This window comes from Dermacentor silvarum, chromosome 11, assembly GCF_013339745.2.
Source record: "Dermacentor silvarum isolate Dsil-2018 chromosome 11, BIME_Dsil_1.4, whole genome shotgun sequence".
NCBI classification, from domain to species: Eukaryota; Metazoa; Arthropoda; class Arachnida; order Ixodida; family Ixodidae; genus Dermacentor; species Dermacentor silvarum.
Window position 1 is genome coordinate 61,686,189 of NC_051164.1, and position 23,050 is coordinate 61,709,238.

The 23,050-nt window shown below is 44.0% G+C and overlaps 2 protein-coding genes across 4 annotated transcripts in view; one reads left to right on the forward strand and one right to left on the reverse strand.

The window, feature by feature from the left end:
* LOC119433449 (F-box only protein 21-like) overlaps nucleotides 1–13,523 on the forward strand; it is a 39,667-nt gene extending 26,144 nt beyond the window's left edge. Inside the window, exons 10-11 of one of the 3 annotated variants that reach the window (XM_049659192.1) lie at nucleotides 1,403–1,647; nucleotides 13,507–13,523. In XM_049659192.1, coding sequence (XP_049515149.1) covers nucleotides 1,403–1,611 — 209 coding nt within the window. In that variant the 3' untranslated portion in view covers nucleotides 1,612–1,647; nucleotides 13,507–13,523. Of the gene's footprint in view, nucleotides 1–1,402; nucleotides 8,772–13,506 lie in introns of those variants that run through there. The other 2 variants (XM_049659191.1, XM_049659190.1) reach the window with 2 other exon arrangements.
* Nucleotides 10,589–23,050, reverse strand: part of LOC119433654 (uncharacterized) — a 101,043-nt gene continuing 88,581 nt past the window's right edge. The window contains exons 7-15 of the mRNA XM_037700907.2: nucleotides 21,717–21,834; nucleotides 20,576–20,783; nucleotides 19,262–19,329; nucleotides 18,161–18,241; nucleotides 17,883–18,044; nucleotides 16,685–16,776; nucleotides 15,915–16,023; nucleotides 14,611–14,787; nucleotides 10,589–13,726 (exon numbers count right to left, since the gene is read on the reverse strand). Coding sequence (XP_037556835.1) covers nucleotides 13,602–13,726; nucleotides 14,611–14,787; nucleotides 15,915–16,023; nucleotides 16,685–16,776; nucleotides 17,883–18,044; nucleotides 18,161–18,241; nucleotides 19,262–19,329; nucleotides 20,576–20,783; nucleotides 21,717–21,834 — 1,140 coding nt within the window. The 3' untranslated portion in view covers nucleotides 10,589–13,601. The remainder of the gene's footprint in view (nucleotides 13,727–14,610; nucleotides 14,788–15,914; nucleotides 16,024–16,684; nucleotides 16,777–17,882; nucleotides 18,045–18,160; nucleotides 18,242–19,261; nucleotides 19,330–20,575; nucleotides 20,784–21,716; nucleotides 21,835–23,050) is intronic.

A 23,050-nucleotide genomic window follows, 5' to 3' on the forward strand; every position in this document is an offset into this window, starting at 1 on the left:
AACGCAGTCTTCGTGCTGCAGTGGACATTAAAATAGGTTTATGATGATGAGGTAGAGGTTGTGCAGATATTGTCGAATAATCATCTTATGATAGGATTTCTCAATGCTGTCGCATTAAGGCCCTTACTCAAGTGAAGGATGTGCACCTATGAATTTTTTTTTTTTTTCAGTTATCACTATACAGGAAAAAATATTTAGTTTCTGACTCAATCTTCGAAGCCTGTCTTTCGGAAATGCTCATATTTAACTCTGTTAGAAAATTTGCCATTCAAACGCTTCTAGAAAGTTTCCGTGTTGTTTGAACAGCAATACTTTATGAGGCTGCCTTGAAAATTCCTATATAACATTTTGCTCTAGTAGTATCCATACAGAACTCAGGTCCTGCAGTGGGCATAAATAGGCTGATGATGATGATTATGTCAAGGTTTTGTCTCCCTGTGATCCTCCGTCTTGTTTGGCTCTCAGGCGGATGACAGTTCTTCCCTGTCACTAGACTTTACTCCAACTTTAAGTTTGACGAGGTGGCAGCCCCGATACATAGCAGCAACAGACACTTATGTGTAGTACAGACGGGGTACGTATACACGAAGAGCCTTTCACAAATGCAACCTTTAAGGAAATGGTACAAGAAGACTATAATACAATGTATCATTGTTGTGCAAATGCACTTGCCATTCAAAATAGAAGTGGAAAATGCAACCGTACAGTTATTAATTAATTAATTGAAATCTGGGGTATTCCGTGCCGTAACTGCGATCTGATTGTGAGGCACTACAGTTCTTAAAGCAGCACATGGTCACAGAAAACAGTCTCTTACACACTTTTGAGAGAGGTGAATAACAGCAATTTCATTTCTTTCAAAATGGTTTACAGTCGAACCTAGATAACGAAGTTGTACTTGCAGCGAAAAACTTTGTTATATCGAGAATTTCGTTATATTGAGGTTTCGTTAATTCAATTGAACTAAGATGGGGAAATAAAAATAGTTCATTACATCGCGAATTTTGTTAAATCGAGGTTCGTTATATCGAGGTTTGTCTGTATAAGCATTGGAAGAGAGTATGGTAGTGACTATAAGTTATAGTTGTAAGTTGTAGTATGAGGCATGTCATGTCTATGGAAAAAGGTGTTGTAAAAAGCAATATTCCTTTCCATATTTGCCAGGTTACTAAGAAAAGAGTTATTGTTTTTGGTGGCAGAGCAGAACTGCTGAGTTAGATGGTAGTCATAGAAATCATAATTCCCGATTATTCAGTAATGATTAAATAGCTGTTTTCTGTGAGAATTGCTGCCCGTGGTTGCGACCACCCATAGTACTTTCGTTTGTAAGAGTAATAACTTATGCAACTTAGTCGTTCCTCATACAAGGCACACGCAAACAACGTGATCAACCGTCTTGCAGAAAACTTGGAAATGTCTACGAGCCCTGATGTGATCACGCACCCCGACGTTGGGAAGTACTTCGAGCGTTTCTGTGGCACGCACTACCTCCCAAACGCCGAGAAAGAGTACGAGTACCCCGAAGACGCGGAGGTGCGAGACAAGCTGCTGCTCCAGACGTTCCACAGTAGTGACGACGAAGAAGAGGAAGAGGAGTCGTGCAGCATTTAGAACCCCCCGATGGTTCGACCTCGTCGACACTCAGGGGTGAGCTCGTCAACAGATTAGGGTCGCCTTTCCGTCATGTGTTTTGGCTCTAGGGATGCCAACATTGCGCGCGATTCTTGGGCAGCTTCCCGAAATGCTGCGGAGTTTATAATTGTACATTTGTGATCAGTTTGTCGGCTAAATTGTTGTTGCAGCTGTTTTTCAAAGGCAGAGTAGGGAACTTCTGTCACGTTGTACAGTAGCTGTAGGAGAGTTTCCTTTGGTGTTGCCAGAAAACCTGGTCGCAAGTGTTTGTGTTAAGCACCACAGAAACAGTCCTTTTCTTTTTCTTCTTTTACTACAGTGGTGTGCATGTTGCATTCATGTTGTATAGCCGTGGTTAGTGTAAAAGGGTGCACAATGATTCAGGCCTGAACACACTGCAGTATTTTTTTTTTCTCTTATATTTTGTTGTGTTCAAGATATGGTGCAGCATTGGCAGTTACAAGTGTGCGATAACGCTCCTCAGGACAGTTGTCAATACATTTTATGACTTGGGTGCATAAAAGCTTTGAATTTATCTGATTTGTCGGTGTTCAGAGCACAGAGGATGTGTTGGCCCGCCCAAATCTTTAAAAATACCGTGCAAGTGTCGGCCACTGAGCCATTCAGTGCATCAACAGCGCGGGTCAGTGAAATTAAGTAAGATGAGGCATGCATGCTGAAAAAGCAGGAAAGTGTGCTCGTTGTATACTAACCTTTAAAGACCACTAAAAAGCTAAATCATGTTATAACCTTGTTGGACGGGCAGTTTTCAATGGCGGTCGAGTTGATGGCCTCCGAGATTCTCAAATTGTTTCAAACTCAAAGCAGTTGTGTCACTGCTATGCTGTAAACCTGAAGGCTGGTGCGATGTTCAGTAATCGGACACCAAAGCACTTGGTGCATGGTGCATTGCGCATCCCAAAAGTGATATACTGTGAAAAATAATCTAAGTATCCAAAATACATTCTCTTTGCTGCAAGATGTTTGTAATGTCATGCTGAAACAGTGTAGTTCTTTAGTTATGGTATTACTGCACTTTCGCATCTTTCACAGATCGGAACTCATTTTATTTGAGTGCACTGGCAACATCGAGGCTGCTGGCTGCAGTTTTTGTATTTGGCAGAGTGAGACTTTCAGTCGTCGTTGATAAAAGAGAATAAATTGTTTTTATAAAGTAAATAGTTTTTCATTTATTTTTTACTGCATTGTTTATGGTGTGCTATTGTAAGCATGCTGCTAACGAGGGTCCTACTCTCACTGCTCAAAGGCCAGTGATATTTCAGTAGTGTTCCACACAACTCCGTCAACACTATGGACTATTGACTCGACAGCCATTAAAACTGGCCATGTAGCAATGCCTAAGTTACCGGTGGGTCAATGGGCTATCAGCTCAAAGGCCTCGGAAGTGACAACACAGGTGACGTCACTATGGCATCATAAATTTCGTTGATTCTTTTCTGCATTTTCACCTCATAAGGAGGGCAACAGAGTTAATGTTCATAGAACTGCTCTTAGGTGAGTTCCATCTACAATTGGCTACCACTGGTACGATAGTCTCGTCACTTCACTCGCCATTGCGATTTGCAGGCTCCTGGGCACCAGGCAGTGAGGAAAAACTCTTAATGAGACATAAGTTTAGTGCATACCGGCCCTGTTAATCAGCCAAAGATCTAATTTGCATGTGCTCTCATGCTCTCTACATGAGCTGTTTACGTTACTGATTTACCCATTCTTGCTGTCCTCTAGCACTGACTTGCTGAATGGTCAACACTTGTGCAATTGCGGTTAAAAGTGTGACTCTTTTGGAAGTCTGTCCTAGCAATTCGAAAGTCTAGAACTTCTGTCTTTTTACGTGCAATACAAGTCCATTGTGCTGAATGTGTGTGATCTGTACCACATATCTTTACAATGGGTGTTGGCAAGCAAACTCCTGAATCCCTTCTGCCATTTGCTCATTTTGGGAGGTTCTGCAAGTAAGCAGCAACTTGAAGACCTTACCAATCCTAATCGTTTGTTCTTGCAGAATTCCATAAGGTTTGCAAAACCCATTACATTTCTAGTGTGCAACGCAGGAAGTAATAAATTTCATGGTCCGAGCAAAGGTTTTGTTGCACTGCTAGAGAATCTGGTAACTGATTTCTAGCGAGATTTCCTAAAAATTTTTGTTTGGCAGCATGGTTGCATTGCAGGCACTTTGTAGTAGGCTATTGTAAGTTCCTTGTAAGTTCCCGCCATAGCGGAAACACACTAAAGAAATTCGTTTGGCAGTGAAGCTAAAGCTACATAGTGGGGCTGCTGTGTTTAAAAAACTGTGGCCACAGGATGTCCACTTCAATCTTGTGGGAGTTGGTTGTTGCAAATCTTGTTTTGTTTTATTGAAAGTCTCAAGTATGAGGCATAGCTGCAGGACTTTGTTTTGCCTCTATATATGCCTTTAGCCCCGGTACACCAGGATATTTTATTTTTAAATCTCTGTATAAACTACTATTCTATTCTATTCTATTCTATTCTTAACATCTCTGATATTGGCTTTGTTCTTTAAGACACTTAATTTGGTGCATAAACTACACTGACAAGCATAGCCAAATTTGCAGATGTCTCAGTCCTAAGTCCTGCACCATTTTCACAGATGCTTCCAAGTGTTTTGGTTAGCAAGCTCATTAAGGTAAATGGGAAAATCTTCCGACTGAGTGGATTTTGAATTATTCATTTGTTGGAGAAAGAGATGTTTGAGGCATTCGTTCATTGATGGTGGAAACTTGCACCGCTCATGCATGCCTGTGAAACAATGTGAAACAGGCGGAAAATGGTAGATTACTCTTTCATACCTCCCTCTATGCCCGATGGCAAAGAGTTATCTGTTAGAGAAGCAAGTGGTACAAGATCTGTAAAGGAAGCAGTGGCCACATACTGAAGGGAAGCCAATTCCTGTTCGGGCGAGGGCGTTCATTTTTTAATGCGGGCCTCGGAGCAGGCAGGGGTTTTGGAAATCTCTGGGAGAGGCATTTGTTCTGCAGTGGGCATAGATAAGGCTGACGGTGATGGTGATGATTAGGAAGGGCTGGGCATTGATAAAAAAATTAGCCCAAGTAATTAGAACATTTTCAATTATTAATCTATTGTATATGAGAGCTAAAGTAAAAGAAATCAAAAGTGGTGGCTTATGTGCACGAACATTCAAGACATAAAAAAAGAACTGTTTCAAGCAGACAGTTACTCACTGTGGTGGCTTAGCGTTTATGGCGGTGTGCTACTACGGATAAGGTCGTGGGTGCCAGAATGGCCGCTCTTCAATGGGGGTGAAATGTGAAAACGCTCATGTAATTAGATTTAGGCGCATGTTAAAGAACCCAAGGTGGTCAAAAATAATTTGGAGTCCCCCACAACAGCATGCCTCACAGTCAGACAATGGTCGTGGCATATAAAACCACAAAATTTAATTAATTTAATTTTAAATTGACAGTTGCCTTTAATATCATGTCGGCAGCACTTTGCACGTGTGAACATATAGAGCATATCAAACTCCGATGCAATCATAAGAGCAGGTGTGGAGACAAAGAAGCTTGTTAACATTCTGTGGCAGGCTGGACACGAAACCCTCTTAGCATTAGTAGGCAACATTAACAAGCGGTTAACACTGTGCTGGTGTTTAAAGGTGACGGCGCCAATGTTCTTTTGTCCTTGCATCCTTTCCAGCACCACCTGTTAGCAGTTCTGAAAGAGTAATCTACCAAACCAGGTGCTCAACTCGAGGTGGATTCCAGTTAGTGATCAGAGCGAGCTTCCTGCTGGTTGATTCAGAATGGGTTTGATTCACACTGATTCAAACTACAGTCAAACCCAGTTATGAAGAGCAGATATGCACGCTAAAAATATTTCAGTATACCAGGTAATTTGATGTATCCAAATTGAACAAATTTTTGTGATGCATTCGGTAAATATGGATTCTTCAAAATCTCCAGCAGAGAAAAGAAGCGAGCAAGGAATCATTGAAAACAGAACTATGCCTTGGCAGTAATTCTGGCCTGTGCCTCGAACTGTTTCTAAGTGTCACTGTGAATGGTGTTTTCGATGCACTAGACTGTGTACGCCTGCTGTAGTCAACTTCCCTTAATGTTGGCACAGTACAGGCACACAACATCCACTGCAGAAAATTTGTCCTGAAGTGTCAGGTGATGTCCCGAGTTCAATGTATGAAATATCCAGTTGGTTATGAGGGGGCTATTTTAATGTATACCGCTCGGTGAGTTTTACGTGTACAATATAGACGATAATTTGCTTTAACCAGGTTCGTTAAATTCGGGTTCGTCTCTACTTCGATTCGAGTGGGTCAATTCACGAAGACTGATCGTTAGGGGTCAGCTTGCTCTGTAATGGGTCGCTCTTTTTTACTCTGCGGTTAAAAGACACAAATTCAACTTGAAGTTCAAAGTTCTGGAGTGCACTGCACGTGACAACTTCTTCTGTGATCCAACACTGAGCGTTAGGCGTCGCTCTGGCAGATTTCTACTCGGGGAAATCCTAGCGGGGTTTGAGCGCTCCCTCAGGAATTCAGGTAGCCCCTCAGAAACGACGAGACGAGCAAGCCGTTAGCGTTTCTCTCTCAGTGTCCCCTTCTTTTATGATGGCCTCATGTGTGCACTCTACAAATGCACATAGCCATTTCATGCTGCAAATCCAGAGAACAGTGCAACTTACTTTGCTCAGTTTTTCACTTACACGAAGGAACGCTCCACTTGCTCTCCTCTGTACCTCAGAATTTGCTGGGTTGTCAGAGATGTCCTTGACAGCCCCTCCTCCCCCTCTCCATATCTTTCTTTCACGTTTACCTCAGAGACTACCAACAGTATGACTATACTACTTAGTGTAAATTAATGGTTGTGCTACAGTTGTTTTTACTCCATGTGCCTACACAGCATGTTTGCGTGTTTCATGAGAGGTGTATCCCTGATTAGCGTGTACTCATTGCTGTAATGACAGCACTTGTGTAATGTAATAGTCTACAGCCCGCCACAGGCTTTGCCAGAGACACTGTGTTCGCAGGTTTGTACGATTTGGGTTACGCATCTTGTGAGCAGTGTACAAAAGTGGTCAGTTTTGTTTGAACGTATGTCCCGAGTCCAAGTTCGAGGGCTGCACGACTAGGCCCTTCCATGCATCGGGCCACATTTTGGCAGATTTTGTGACCTAAGACCGTGCAGGGTTACAGCTTGTTTTTTTTTTTTTTTGTTGTTTATTGTTCTTTAAAACTTTAAAATAAATTGAAGTCTGTGATGTGCGAGAACTGTCAATTTGTTTTGAGACAGCTGTTTGTGTAATCTTTGTTTTGTTTTATGTTTTTAATAGCCCAAAGGGCAGTGCCCAATGATGGGTACAACATGTAAGAGTTGTCATTGAGCATAGTGAACAATGAGCCTGTTGTAAAAAGATGTTGATCCTGTGCAATCTTGCGTTCTGTACATTACATACACTGTATATTGCCGTGTACGAGTTGATTCTGAGTATTAAATGACTACTGCCCCCTACCTAACTCGGACCTTTTGGGACAAAAAGAAAAAAAATGTTTTAGAAACATGAGGAATGGCAAATTTATCGTATTTTCTTGCATATAACCCGCACCGAATTTTTTTTTTATTTCTTAAAAAGTGGGGGTGCAGGTTATCTGCGAATATTCGCGAAGGAAGGGAGGGGGTGGTGGTTGGCTTCACTGCAATGCGCGGCCTGCCGTGCAGAGTCCGCATTTTCCGCATGCCTATCGACATCAACGTGTGTTAAGCCAATAGGAGGCCAACACATGTATAGTCAGATCCACATCCATAGCCTGGTTAGACGCTTTTCGCACGCGTCAGGTGCCATTTCTTATACGCCCAGTTTGCACAATTGGCCAGCCTTGTTTAGGCATCATGAGTGTGTCTCGGCGGCAGTCTTTCACAGTGAAAGAGAAACTGAAGATCGTAGCCGCTGCTGAAGAAATCGGCAGCAGAGCTGCTGCGAGAAAGCACGACGTCGACGAGTCCTTGCATTTGCAACTGGCGGAAGAAAAAAGAGGCTCTCGAAACTGCGAACAAGAGCAGGTGAGCATTTCGCAGCCCGAAGACTGGCACGTACGCACCCCCAGCTTGAGATGCAGCTTGCGAAATTGATTGAGAAGCGAAGGAGTTGTGGCCACATCTTTCCTCATTTTTTTGGATAAGCATGCGGGTTATACGCGAGTTTTTTTTTTTTTTTTTTTTTTCGTGGAGTTTGAAATTATGGGTGTGGGTAATATGTAAGGACAGGTTATACGCGCGAAAATACGGTATTTCTTGTTTCAAAAAGTTGTACTTTTTGTTGCTGTCTTCTAGCGTACCTGTTTGGCGTCGTCATCTTTGACATTGCTCCCAATGACAACATATTTGTCCCTGTCATTGGAGTTGTGTTGAAAGCTATCAGGCTTTGGGTGTCATCAAAATGAAGTGCTACACTAGCACCTCACAAACCACGCCACACTGTACGCCTCTTACCTCCAATGCTCAGTTTTGTCACTACGTACATTTAATTGAACCGTTCTGAGACATCAAAGCTTCTCCTCATTGTGAGCTTCTGTTCTCTTCCTAGAATAATATTGCCTTCCATGTGAGCAACACCAAACCTGCCAAGGCATTTTCACTGCTAGCCCCACCGGAACGTGCTTCCACAACAATGTGGACATACTGGCGTGACTGATTGCACATACAAGATGTGGTGCCACTACATCTTTGGCTAAAAGATTGACTGGAAACTGACTTCAGAGCCAACTTTGAGCCAAGGTCTTCACTTCAGCCAAATATAAAGTCAGTTTCCCATGCATGCCACCATGTGTGCCGCAAACAAAGAAGTCTCCACATACAGGTCAGCTCTATCTAATTCGGGGCGCTCGTTTTTCAAGAAAAAGAGAAAGCAGGTCGACTTATACACGGCAATATGAGGTATTTTGTTTTCATTCTGTTGACCCTTTATCTGTCGTGACGCACAAGGTTATTGCATTGCCATGTGTATACTGTGTGCAGCATGGTTGTGGCGGTTCCCTCCACTTTTCCAGCGTGCATGCTGCAGCAAGGGAGCACCACACACACTTATTCCAAGTTTGTATGCAAAATAAAGGCAACAGTGAAAACACAGTTGTCGTGTGTTGTGTTCAGCAGGGCTGACTCTAAACCTGCTGTAAAATTTCATCTGTGTGAACTTGTATGGCAAACCACTGATGATGGACATTCCCAAGTCAAACCCTGCCTGGAAACCAATGGCCTTTTTGCTGCAATAGCTGTTATGGGCAGGGATTCCGGGTACCAAAGTCAGAGTAACATTTAATTCTCCGGTGAGAAAAGTAGCCAAGAAAGTAGACGAAGTACAACAATGCGATTGCTGTGAGCACTCAGTTTCTGCACCGTTAATTGAGCTTGTGAAAATTCGCTGTGTAGCATATAAAGGACACCTGCAACACTTCTTGAACATCGTGAATTGTCTTGCAGTTGCTAGAGGCAATACTGTAGTAAACATCCGAGCCTAATATTATTTATGTGCACAGGAAGCGTGGAGCCAACACTTCCTTCAATTTTTCTAAACCCTCGACACTTCTTGCTGCGACAGCGATTAGAAGATTAAACAGTGAATGCTGTGTCCGTTTGCCCATTTCATTGCACTATCATGCCGCTGTAGTCATGAAGCCATATCCTTGCCATGTGCTTTATGGATGAAGGAAAGAAAATGGGAGGGAGCATCACCTTTCAGAATTGAAGCCGTAAAGGTTGGCCCAACTTGGATAATGTCACGGTAGTTCTTTGTGTCTCCCACCAGCACGCTCGGCATGCTCTCTTCCGAAAAGAGGTGCTGCAGCAACATGCAGCTGCCACACTCACATTTTGCAACAAAGGAGACGAATGTATATGTTACAAGAAATAATAAAGTGCAGAAGCGTGTCGGGAGAAAATATGTGCAGAGCGATTGGGCGAAGCACCCGAACAAGTACTCGTCGATTAAAACCTATTGGGAACCAGATGTGCTGGGCCGAGTTCCTGGAGTGCAGACGATACTCGGAGGTCATGTGTTGGGTTGACTTTTAGATTCACAGGAAAAAAAAAAAAAAGAACAGTGAATAAGAAGGCTCCACATAGAGTTAGCTTGTGCATTGGTATAAGTATTACGACAAGAAAAAAAACTAAAACTAAGCAACACACATTGACAGGATGGGCACCAGCTACCAACACAGATGGTAGTAGATGCCCGGCCTGTCAATATATGCGTGTTCTAGTTACTTTCATGCCATGTTACCTACACAAGTGTGTCTGAACAACTACACTCTAAGATAATCTTGCATCCTTCAAGGTTTATCTTGTACCCCAACAATAATTGCCCCCATCTTGCATGTGTTTCCCTTTTTTAACACTGCGGGCCTGGTACTTTCGGGTCATGAACGGTATGCATGTTATCACCGTGACATGGCATTCTTGACAGGAAAGTAGCAAGCACAGAGCTTTCAAGAAAAGAAACACAAGCAAGACAGATGATTATTGTTTGGGGACAAGATATGCCCCAAAGGATGTCAACTGAAAAAATTTTAGAGTGTATGATGGAGCACAAAATTTCCTAAAGGAGTTCAACCTCAAGAGAGTCACTAACGAGTACAAACCTCAAGAGAGTCACGCGGTCACTAACGAGTTGTTAACATAAGCCACCAGGGCCCGATTAGGCACAGTTCAGTTTACATACGTATGTGCACAGGAGTTTCACCTCTAATTATGACTGAAACTGTATTACCCAATGATATTTCAATCATGGTGTTGCCAACAGTTTCAAAACTTGCACAATTAAATGGCCAAGGTTATGATGTAGTTAACTACTGTCATCTCATATTAAAACTATTTGCTCTGGAATTCGTGGATGACGTAATTCACGAAGTGGACAACGCTTACTGGTAGTGTCAATCACTCCATACACAGTCAGGTTTCAGTTTGAGGAGTTCACCTCCATGTATTATTCCAAAATAGAACAAATATACACACGAAAATTGCAGCATATCAAGTCGACACAACATGAGTGCATTCTTTCACACAAATAAATATGCACAGTTCAAGCATGGAACGCATCAGTGGCATACAGTCATAATGGCAGCATTGATAACGAGGCAGTTGTGTATCATTTAATATATGTGTATGTAAAATGGGGTCCACTGTTGAAGGGAACACTGTAATGTGCAGCTCTCACTTTGCTGCTGTAGCTACAAGTGCTGGCTCAAGCTATATATCAATGCACTGCACAGATCTATAGAAAGGTGCGGGTGCAATAAACCACACGTAATCTGTTGCAAAGCCAAACAATTGTACATGTGCCAGAAAGGGAAAATTTGCACCATCTCTAAACTGATGTGTTCCCTTTAACAGTGGACTGCACTGTGTGCTGTTTCTATAAAACTGAGCTTAGTTTAATATTTACCAGCACTCCAGAGCTTTGTACATTTGAGTCCCTCCAGTTTGTGTCATTGTTACTAAAAATGATTGTACACAAAAAAAGGCTGCATTTGTAATATCATACACGGTATGAAAGGTTTAGCCCAATCAGGAATCGTTGAAGCAAGTTATGCAAAAGGCCTATTTTTGCAATTCTACCATTGCAGTTTTCAAGCTTTTGTATTCCATGTACTTAGTATGTGAGATGCCAGTGAGGTTCAAGATTTGGTATGCATATTCTATTGCTGGTTATACTCGGGGGCCTTTACGTATGGCTTGAAAGTGCGTGAAATATATTCTTGACTGGAAGACCAAATAATTTCAGAAGTTTATAGTTATAGTAGATGCAAGGTAATATTTTATGACAGTGTACAGTTGAGCCCCATTATAACAAGGGTGCATCCGACACAAAAATACCTTCGTTATATCCAATATTCGTTATAAGCGTGTGTTCATTACATGCTGACATTGGCGATAAGCAATTTAGATTTACTTTATAATATTTGATAATTCATTATACCCATGTTGCATATCATGGTTTGGCTGTTGGTGCTTACTCTAGCCACAGGCACAGCCATGGGGGCTGTTAGCATGATGCTTGGCCCTGCAGTTTTAGGAAAGCATTTATATTACACAGGCTATGTCCCTTGTTTAGATACACAACTGTATGGCAAAGAAATGTAGGTGCATAGCATTTAAAGCATTCCCTGCCTTGCTTGTGGACTGACGTACAGTTAAGAATCAAGCCCATAAATAGCTTGTTTATGTACACAGCTGTTGATTTGGTAAACATACATATCTACACAAATAATGTACAAGTATTGTATGATGACACACGCACAGAGAAACCGTAAAGTATGCTTGCAGCAATAGCGTTGCTTCAGCAACTGTAAGCTAACTATGGGCTTCCAAGGCCCCGTGCAGACTTCGCGCTAACAAGTGTGATTAAAATTGCACTTTAGATTGTCCACGCATGAACACTGTTTCATGCTGATGTCACGACTTTGGTACAAGACACAGCCAACTTCTGTGGTGATGCTTTTGTAAAGAAGCCACCTCTGGCAAGCTGTCAGAGTGGCAAGAATGGCAAGTGGCCATATTTGCAGTTGGTACCAGTATACCTAGCTGGTCTTTGGTATCAAAACTTACGTTTCTAGCTGCTTTGTAGGCAACAAGATCAAGTGGCTTGTTGACTCATTAGGCTTAACATTTCATAGCAATGCAGGGGCAATTAAAGATGCTATAGTGGAGGGCTTTGGGTTCATTTTAGTGATCTGAACTTCTTTAACATGCATGCAAAGTTCCCTACATGTGTGCTCTTTGCATTTCGCCCCCACCATGATGCGGCCACCGTGACCGGGAATTGAGCCCTCTACCATCACTCTTGGCTGCACAGCACCATAACAATTGAGCTGCCACAACAAGCTGTAAGCAACAAGATGCCAGAAACATGAACGCTGGCAAAACACAGCTTTTTTTTTTTTTTTTTTCTTTCACTCACAGAATCAGGGAAGTCAGATTTCACACTCCACTCAGAAACAAAGGACTTTTTTTTTTTCTTTGATAGTTCCAAAATGCTTCAATGTGCAGAGATTGAAGTCTCTAAAAATTGCATGAGGTCACAGGTTATACATTCACACAGTCAACATGACTACGCCGTTGAAGGCACTTTCGAACACATCACATTCTTTAACGCTTGCAATGGTGCTGTAGAACTAACGGTGACAATGGGAACAAACAGAAGAAAGACTACAAGAAAGTGAGTCCAGCTCACTTAAGTTCGTAAGCACATTCCCAGCTCAGCAAAGTCCACCTCCTTTCTTTTTCTTAGTCTTGGGAAAAGCAATAGCATAAAACAATTTTTAGTGCACAGGAGAAAACACTTTCCTTGGTTCAGGCTAATGTTCGTTGCAGCATCCTCCTTAGCATTGCACACATGAATGCCACATTGCTGGGCTCTTTCACTGTAGGTTGGTTTGAAGCCCTCAGTTTGTAGGATTGCGCACTTCACAGGCACTGCAGTGTTGCATCACTTGCAAAGAGCACTTTGCAGTGCAGCTGCAACTTCTTGTGTACTTTGATTTTCAGGCGACTTGTGAGCACCAGAGGGGTGAAAACAGGAGCTTGAACGTCTGTTTTCTTGCCGCTGTTTGCAACCACCGAGGCAGGAATAGGCACCGCACGGTCAGATGCATTCACGAAACGCTTTGTTTCACTCGATGAGGAACTCTTGCACAGTCGTTTGTCCGCATGCTGTACATGGTTGAAATCGCCGCACTCACTGCACATCAGTCCGACAATGCCTTTAGATTTCCAGTTAATTGGCCAATGTTGCCCTTCGCCTGCATCGATTGAAGATTGAGTCTCTTGCAGCGTCGTCGTGGGGCAGAAGGTTTGGTCGTTATCACAGGTTGGAACTAGCACACTGTACTACACCATCTCTCGGGAGGGGGCGGTGGAGCACACCGGGTTGACTGTGCAAACATTGGACCAGAAAAGTGGGGTTCACCGGGCACCTGCTGACAGGGCCAGGAACACAAGGACCGTCATCCAGGACACGGTCATCGCGACACGACTTCCTCCAGCGATGCCAACACTGCTGCCTGGGATTTCGTTCAACCTTGGACGACCTGAGGAGAATGAAAATGCAAGAAAATGGCAATTAAATTTTTGCTTAACTATTTCGAGTCTAGAAATACATAACCATCATTTTTAGAGCAAGCGCCATGATGCTCAAGCTAATGAATTTTATAAGCCAATTACAAATGCTGCACTTCAACTGGATGATGGGCTTCAATGTCTGAAAGCAACACTAGGCTATGTTATGCTCTGAATCAATTTTGGCTACCTGATTCTTTTTAACATGCATCCAAAGCTCAATGCTCTAACGTTTTTTTTTTTTTTTTTTTTCCCCTATTCTGCCCCCATTATATTGCAAGTATAATGGCTTGGAATCAAATCTGGAACTGTGCTTAGCAGTACAATGCTAGCCACTGAGACACGAATTGTGGGTAGACACTGTATTTCAGCCACACTGAGGGCAAACCCTTTATTTCAGCAACCTCGTCTGCAGCAAATGTTGTTAAAGGACAGCTACACACAATTCAATTCAGCTCCAATTCAATTTACTTTATTTCAATTCCATTAATGTTGGGGACCATGGACAAAGAGGCATTAGGGCTTGACGTGATCCATGGCTTTGCTTATAGGCAGTGAAACGCGGCAGACGATATACAGTCTAATGTACTATAGGACTTCACATAAGGACATCAGGGAAAATAATGCAACAAATACAAAAAAAGCACATGATAAACATGCTCTTTCATATGCTCTTCAATAGTGAAGTTACCAATGCAAACATCTAGCTATTACTGTTTTTGTGGGCACTGCTTGTAAAAGCGAGGAAACAGTCTCATTAATGTACAAAATGGACCTGCTTCATCTCTGCAGTTCCAAGCTGTGCTGTTCGCTGCCCTAGAATGCATGCTATTGGCGCATACGAGATTGTACGTACCAGTGACAGCCTTCCAGGTCTTTGTGCTTGGTTGCTGGGTCTCGGCCCGATACCAGTACGGGTCATGGGTGTTGGGGTGCAGTGGAGGCACCAGAGGGCGGCCCCCAATCTTCCGTGGAGGTAGTGATGGCGCGCGAACAGGAGGAGGACGAGGTGGCAGCACAGTGTTGCACGAAGCTGCAAGTGACAAAAAAAAAATATTGCATTAACCCAGACGACAGTAGGCTTACGACAATAACTTTCAAGCAAACTGCCTGAGAGCTAATGGTATCATTGTGTGTTGCACTTAGAGAAGGAACAAGAGGTGCATGTCTGCATCAGTGATGTTGGAAGTTGGGGGTCTTGGTGGTAAGGGGAGGCATCTTCATTGCTGCTTGCTTTACAAGCAGTGAATCTGTACAGCGAACAATGCTTCTGTGCCGAAGCCAAAATATCATTTGTTCTTTAGTTCTTTTCAAGAGTACTGACTGGGCTGTGACAAGCTGTAGAAATTATACCACATGCTTCATGCTCATAATAGGATGACAGCAAGTATGGAGGCTGGTAAACAGCACGTTCCTGTATTTTAATTTGATATTGAAGTTGCTCTCGATATACCTGAAGCAGCATCAATGACATTATCGTGATCCCATGACACAGAGCAAAATTTGTGTCGTGTAGCAATAAGGGGATGGCATATGATGACGTTTCTCATTAAAAAAAAAGAAACAAGAGTGATGCACGCCTTTCTTCTGGATGTGCTCACGCATAGCAGTTGCTGCAGTCGCAGGAGCAGAGCAAGCGAAACGAACCATCAGATTAACGTTGCCTCATGACCTCATGATGCATCTGCCACCTGTGTACCGAAAGTAATTTGCAGAAACAAGTAACATAGGAAATTACTTATGGCGCTGTAATGCTTGCCATAGCTTTTCTGGAGTTCAGGAGATTTGAACCTTTATTTAAAGCACAAAAATCCCAACCCTTTCCTTCTAGTGCTTTAATGTTGTTAGTGTCTGTTTTTGCCCAACTGTGCCATTAGTTCATTAATGTGCGCAGTGTTGCAGAAAGCTCTTACAGCTGAGTCAAATGCAGATTATGACCATATTGCTGACATTTTTTCATATTGGCAACGTTTTCTTCAGGTAGTTGAATTGACCTGTCATCCTTTTATTCCTAGCCTCACTTTGGAAGGTGATGGAATTTCACAAGCATGGATAGTTATGATGTCAGCCCTCCCTCTATAGCTTTCACTATGAAATGTTGATGTTTGGTATTGTCAACTGAAGCTCGTGGGCCTTTTTCAAGCTGCAGTATTTGCTCACCTTGCTTGGCTATCTTCATTCCGTAAAGAACAGGATCTTCACCCCGTATACAGCTCTCGCCTGCCTCCTTGATGTAGGCTTCGTCTCCACTCCGTATAATCTTCCCGGACTGTGAGAAAAGACAAAACATGGTGTTGGTTAAGGCTGCAGAGTTATATTTAGTACATACACATGTTTACACAGTGTGCAAGAAACAGGAATTAACTCCATGCAATAGTTCTACCCAGTAAGGAAGGTGCTTTTAGAACACACTTCATGCTACATACTAACAGTCCACGTGGCATCAGTGATGACATTAGAACATACATGCCTCAATGTGGCTCACTACTGTTCTAGGTGAAGAATAAATTTAAAAGATTGCATTATGAAGGTTATGGTAATGATGACGAAACTTCATGGCTGCTGCCATGAAGTGTCACCACCATGACTTTGTTTAACTGATCTGCTAGCAGATCAGTTAAACAAAGTCATGGTGGTGCTCTTGCACACTTTGTTTAAAGCAAACTTCACAAAGCACTGACACAGTGGTGCCTATCCCGTCGTGACGTCGCAATGCGGAAAACACAGGGTAGCCAGTAGAAACCACTGGTCTAAATTTAAACATCAAGAGCATGTGCACCAATCTTGAAGTTTAACTCGAAGAAAAACAAAAAAACTGTCAGCCATGCCGCACACATGACCATGAAAACATTCAGTATCGATTTCATTAGAATCTGTAGACATCGGAAAAGTTCAGAGTTGCACTTTGAAAAGTAGCGATATGCACTCACGAAGCACTGGTATCCTGGAATGTCCCTCCTCTGCGTGTAGGTGTAGGTGACTCCCTCTTCCTCCCAGCTTCCAAGGCAGCGGTACTCGCGTTCTGCGTTGGGGAACAGAAAAATACATCAGCACCATACGTCCAGAGCAGAACATAACATTGTAAAAGGCGTGTTTGAGATCTATATATCTGGCATTTAGAATGAATGGAAGTAGGTATAAACACTAACTGGACCATGTGTGGCTGGCCATATTCAACATGGTGAACCCTCGCAAGCCCATGGTATTTTGGAACAACGCCTAGCACCATTCATCGTGACAAAAAGGTGAGTGACGTCAGGGCAGATGAAAGTGTGAATAAATCTTATAAAATGCTGCCACAAAATAGGCACAATTGTTGGCACTAAAAATGAATATACGGATAAAGCGGACTGAATTGCTGATAGCCAGACTGAGCATTACTTCTATGACTTTGCGAAATCAAATAGCGCCACGAGCAGTATCGGGACGTAGCTTCTAGTAGAGCATGACATCCGCTCCGCGGTCCGAATCTGCCATTCAGCCCGCCGTGTGGATTCATCTTAAGCAAAGTGATGCCACTTATGCGATATATGTGCTCGTTTTCCTTGCGCAATTATTCCAAGACAGCGCTATCATCATCATTGCTTTTTACCCTGGATATAAACTCGTTCACTGGAATAAACGCAGGCTTCTTTGCCCGTCAATTTGTTCTGCCCCTCGCACCTGCGTTGCCGCTGGTGTGGCTGTGGCCATTTAAACTGAGAAGTGGGCCTTGCCAATGGACACGACATGGCGGATTCCTGACCGCAAGTTAGTGGGCACGAAGAGCTAAATGAAAATACTCCAAAGACCGATGACGACCATCGCTGTGTGACGAGATTACACCCTAGAGAGTGTAAAGTTTTTGAGAAAAACGTTGCACCCTTTTGGGGCTTATATAATTGTCCCTAAACAATAATTGTCATATTGCGTGCCTTTTCTTTAACGCTGTGAATGAATGGCACGAGCGAGACATAGCATTCTTGACAGATAGCGAGCACAGAGTTTTTAAAAAAGGAAATGCAAGCAAGACATGATAGCTATTGTATGTAGACAAGATTAAGCCCCAAAGGTTGTAAAGTGTAGAGAGCCAAATGCAAAGCTATCACAGCACCACCACCAAATAAATTTGCGCACACGAACTCTCACCTTCGTAGACGTGCGTCTTGTTTTCGCAGCTGCTGACGGAGTAGAACATAATGTCGGGGTTGTTGCAGTCCGAGGCGACGCGTGCACACAGACCCGTGGTGCCCGGAATGACACCCGTGTAGTCACCAGTGATGGGGCACGCGGCCAACGACGACTGGCTCCCTGCACAGCAAAGACATTGCAGTCCTTTAAACAGAATTCATTGCGTCTCTGCCTTCAACCAAAAGCACAAACGTGCAACAATGGAAACGTTCCATGTGCTGCGGCAGTGTACTTACTTCCTTGCGTGACCCACGTCGTGGTCGTGAACTGTTCATCACTGCAGAGCGAGTCCGAAGGGTGGGCACTGGGATTTGAGCCTGCAAAGAAGACAGTGCGGGTAACCATCAGTGCCACTTTGCACGGACTCGAGGACAATGTTGCAGCCGATAGCAATGCATCATTGTAATCATCATTAGCCTATTTCAAGTCTACTGCACATAATCACATATGCCTGCATGTTTTCTAATCTTATATCACTCCGTCTAACCTCTGATGCCCCCGAATTGTGTGGCCCTTTGCTTTGAAACCATTTTGTAACTCTTAACAGACCACAGGTTACCAGCTATGTATGCCTTGCATGATTTGCTCAACGATACTTTGCCCTCTTAATCTCAACCAGAATATCAGGTTGGGCACCCAGTCTTTATCACCTTATTAATTTCTTGCTCCATCGCTCGTTGTGCGGACCTTAGCTTGCTCCCAACCTTCCTTGTTAATGCCCAAGTCTAAGACCCATGAGCACCCCGTAAGGGTGCTCACAAATTTTACACCTGTTGTGTTTCAATAGTTTCATACGTCAGCACTAAGTGCATACAAAAACTGATGCCATTGACTTTGTTCTATAGCGTGAAGTGTCGTTTTATTGTGAGCAACTGGCATACACTCTTTATATTCATGACAAAGTAAAATGTTAGCAGACACTTGATTGCTTGAAAATTTGCGCGGACTAAAATAAGCAGCATGAAGCATCATAAAATCCCGACCAAATAGTTGATGCATACATTCTAGTGGTGCGTAGAATAAGTGACTGGCGTATAGTGTATACACCCTTAAACACTCCACAGGTATAACATAGGACACCAGCACACTTGGCAGCTGGGAGTATGAAGTGTTAATAAGCACCCTTGAAGGTTGTTATTGTTGTTAATATGCTCGCTCTGAATAGGTGCATCAAAATGTGTAGTCCTTTGAAGTCACGTTAATGTGTAAATTCTGAAAAAAAAAAATGCAATAAAGACAAGTGAAGTTGTGCTGTTTCAGTGCAATCAAGGCTAAAAGTTATTTCACGTGCTCTTTATGCCGAAGGTGGAGGCGTACAGTTTGCCACGATAACTCACCCAGCTGGAATTCCATGACGTTGGTAGACCGGCGCCGCAACCAGAGGCAGTAGTAGAGCTCCTCACCGCTGCGTTAAAGAGAAATTGCACACGTGAGGCTCGTGCACAATGGAGATTTGTGAAACGATAGTCATTTTCACATATTATATTGCAACGTTACAGCATGCTCGGCAATAGCGGAAGGTACGTGTCAGAGTAGCGGAGGCAATTTAGCGTCGAAGTATTCCGGGTTACCGAAGGGTACAGGCACGGGCAGCAGCGCTCATCGCGACATGATTGCGACGCCGTGCTTAACCATAGCGCGCAGCAGCTTTGCTGCAACGAATGACTGTAGTACACATAACGTGTCGTTAGTGAAAGAATAATCGCAGATGTGTTTTTTTTTTTTTTTTTTTTTGTGATAGCAATCGTAGGCACCCTCGAGGTGAGATCGCGCCGCCGCCGTGCTGTCCCAGTATCGACGGCGCATGCGTGACCCGCGCGTGGAGAATTTAGAAGGCCTCCAGAGGCGGCGCATCGTGTGTGGCTTCAGAAAGGAAAGAAGCCAGGTGGACGCACCGCCACGGCTCCGCGCAATCGGTTCTACAGGAGTCGGGGCATTGTTATGGCTTCGGCTGCTGGCATGGGCGTTGTGCGGGCGCACACTAAACGTTCCCGCCGACCAGCGATGTGCGTACCACACCGTGGTGCATTACACCAGTGGCGCACCGACGGTGGGGGGGTTACGGGTGTTGTAACCTCCCCCCCCCTGAGGCCGAATTAACCCCCGCCCTCACGCGTCCAGCCCCATCAGTCCAACATGTACCTTCAGTGCTCTGTGCACATTGTCATCACAATTCAGGAGGTCGCTTGAGGTCGAATTTTCCTGATTAACAGAAACACTCTATCATTCTCTTGAATTTATTCATTCACTCTTAAATTACTTTGCGTAAAACGATGAACAAATAAACATCGTCATCACCCTTGGTGTCATTACTATTATAATTATTAGGCATTTCATTTGCTGTTGAATTCCCCTTCAGATTCGGTATATCCCGGTTCGACTGTATATTGAATCTGAAGATCACAAAAAGTTCAATATATAGGTAATTCGACATATAAAATAAAAATTTTATACAAAAATTTTCAAGGGGATCTTACTGCTGTTCGTTATACACAATAATTCGTTATATGTGGGTTCGATACATGCGGGTTGGACTGTATTTCGTTCGTTATGACGAGGTTTCACTGTCACTTTCATCCCGTATATATAGAAGGGCACGAGGCACTGGCACGGAGGACTGGTTGCGTCACTTGCATATTGCATATACTCACCACTGGGTGACACCGTAGACGAGCAGCCGGTCGTTGGGCGTGCTGTTCTGGCGGGTGACGCAACGCGCGGTGAGCGTGACGAAGCGGTCGGTGTCGCGGAACACCAGGGTTCCGGCCTCGACGCGCACCCGCTCCCACTGGCCCTGGCTCCACTCGGGAAAGCGGCACGTGGCCGACTCCACCTCCGCGGGAAGGCTGCGCTCGGGCACTGCGTTGGGCACGGCCGAGGAAGGAAAGGAGAAAGGGGTCAGCTGGTCCGAACTCAAGTCCCTTATATGTACGGATTGTTTATTTCTTTTACCAAAAATTTGGAGGACGCTTAAGCTTCGCCTTTAAGAGTGGAACGCTATTCAAAGATCCCTGACTGCTTGTCACGCTTCCCGGCAACTGCAGCTTTCTCTTTTTTTTTTTCTTAATTAATGTAGTTCATGTTCGAACTGCTTCATTCCCAAACTTCACAGAAACAACCTATTGTTATGTTCCTACGAATCGTATTCATATTCCCTTGAAATTTCACATGTTAGATGTTCGCACGCATTGTAGGCAATGAGATAGCTCCAAGAGGACTTCGTCCTGCGGTGAGTCGGAATAGGTTTATCTTAATGATGATTACCTGGCCAATGACTAATGTAGCCACGCTTGTATGTACGTTGTTCTAACACTTATGCACTGCAAGCAGCCCTTACTGGTATAAATGAGGATGATAACATGGAACTTCAAACCACAGGTAGCAAAACATAAGCTGCAAGGCTAGCTCTCATCTTTAATAGGAAAAGTAAACTGGCATTTAAGTTGATACTTATTCATGTCGAAAATTTAGCACACTGACAAATACGTATGACAGAAAACGCAACACAAGTTCTAACTATCAACGGATTGTTTATTTCGCATTCGAATTTTTTCGCTATATATTAACCCACGTTTACGAAATAAGCCATCGGTTGACAGTCGGCGCTTCTGTTGTGTTCTCTTCCTGTCGGCTTCGTTAGTGGATCTTGTTGTATATTAGCAGTTTTTCCCGTTCTGGTGGTGAAAATCAGGCGTGAGCGCGCCCTTTGGTTTCTTGGGGGTGACGCGTGTGATGACGTAACGCATATGCAACGTGCAGGGTAACGTGTGACGCGATAACGTGAAGTCTCACCTGGCGTGAGCACGAGTGACTCGTAGCCGCTGGTGGCAGACGTCAGCTGAGTGGTGCAGGTCGAGTCAGAAGACAGGGCCACGTAGACGCGGCCGGTACCAGGCTCCTCGCGGTATAACTGCGCACACAGCAAACGCCACGATCAAACAAAATGCGAGAACCCTAGAGTTTTCTGACACGCACCGCTCTTTGGAAACATTTTAACACCCTTAGGGGTGTATAAACGGTGCTGTGCGTAAAGGGTGCGTAAAAGTTCACTCCGCTCTCTCTGTTCATAATCGTGCTCCAGCGAGCAACAATCCTGTTATGCCTCTTTACTGATCTTACGAGACAATTCGTGCGACATCAATGTTGTCACTTCAGCAGAACAGCGCACATTCGGAGATAAATGCAAACCAAATGAGAAAGGCTAAGCGCCGGCTCATCGCACACTTGAGTGTGCGCTGATCTGCTGGAAACAATGGAAACCAACCCTGCACTTTCTCAATTTAAACGGGTCCTTCAATATGTCCCTTATCGCGAAATACATTTCGTCACGAGAGGCCGGCCTCTTTCAAGCGTAGCTTGCAACTGACGTTTCAAATTTCAGATGACGCATTCATGAGCGCCGCCCATCGTGTTACACGAACAATTTCTCAGATTTGTGCGCAGTGACGTCAAATTAACGTGGTCATGGAAATACCGAATGCATCCGTACAACCGTTTTCATGCATACGAATCGACTGCCTTAGCGTGCATTTGGTTGTTACAAATTGAAAACATCATGCGCTAACAGTTCAAGATGGCGGCAGTCAGACGCTTCTGTGAAATAGTCTTATAAACAGTTGATCGATATCTTTATAATTGCGTGCACAGTCGCCGCATACTCGCACAGGACGACCGCATATAATCAAAGCCCCACGTATAGCGTGTCGACGTATGCGTATCCGCCTCCGCCTCGCCGGAAGAGGTCAGCAAAACGGAACCGAAATCATTCCTCACAGGTCGACACCAAACTGCAGCTTTCCACTCATGAGCCACGTTCCGCGGATGAGCGTGTGTATATGCTTCCCTGGCGCAGCCACTTTCGCCCTGACAGAAATGACAGGGCGCGAAGAAAAAACGCCGTGGCCCCGTTTGCGGTGCGCGCGGCATCAAATACACGGCCACGCCACACGTGGGCGTTCTCTGTTTGGGATAGCTGTTAAAGTCGCGCGCGCCCACCTTTTCGCTTATATTTTGTTCTTGTTTCGTCTGCAACTCCGCCCGCTTTTCTTTTTTCCTGTCGTCTGCTGTATAGCAGTGACGAAGGGGAGATCCGCAACTGAGAATTAGGGTTAGGCCGCGCGCAGCGA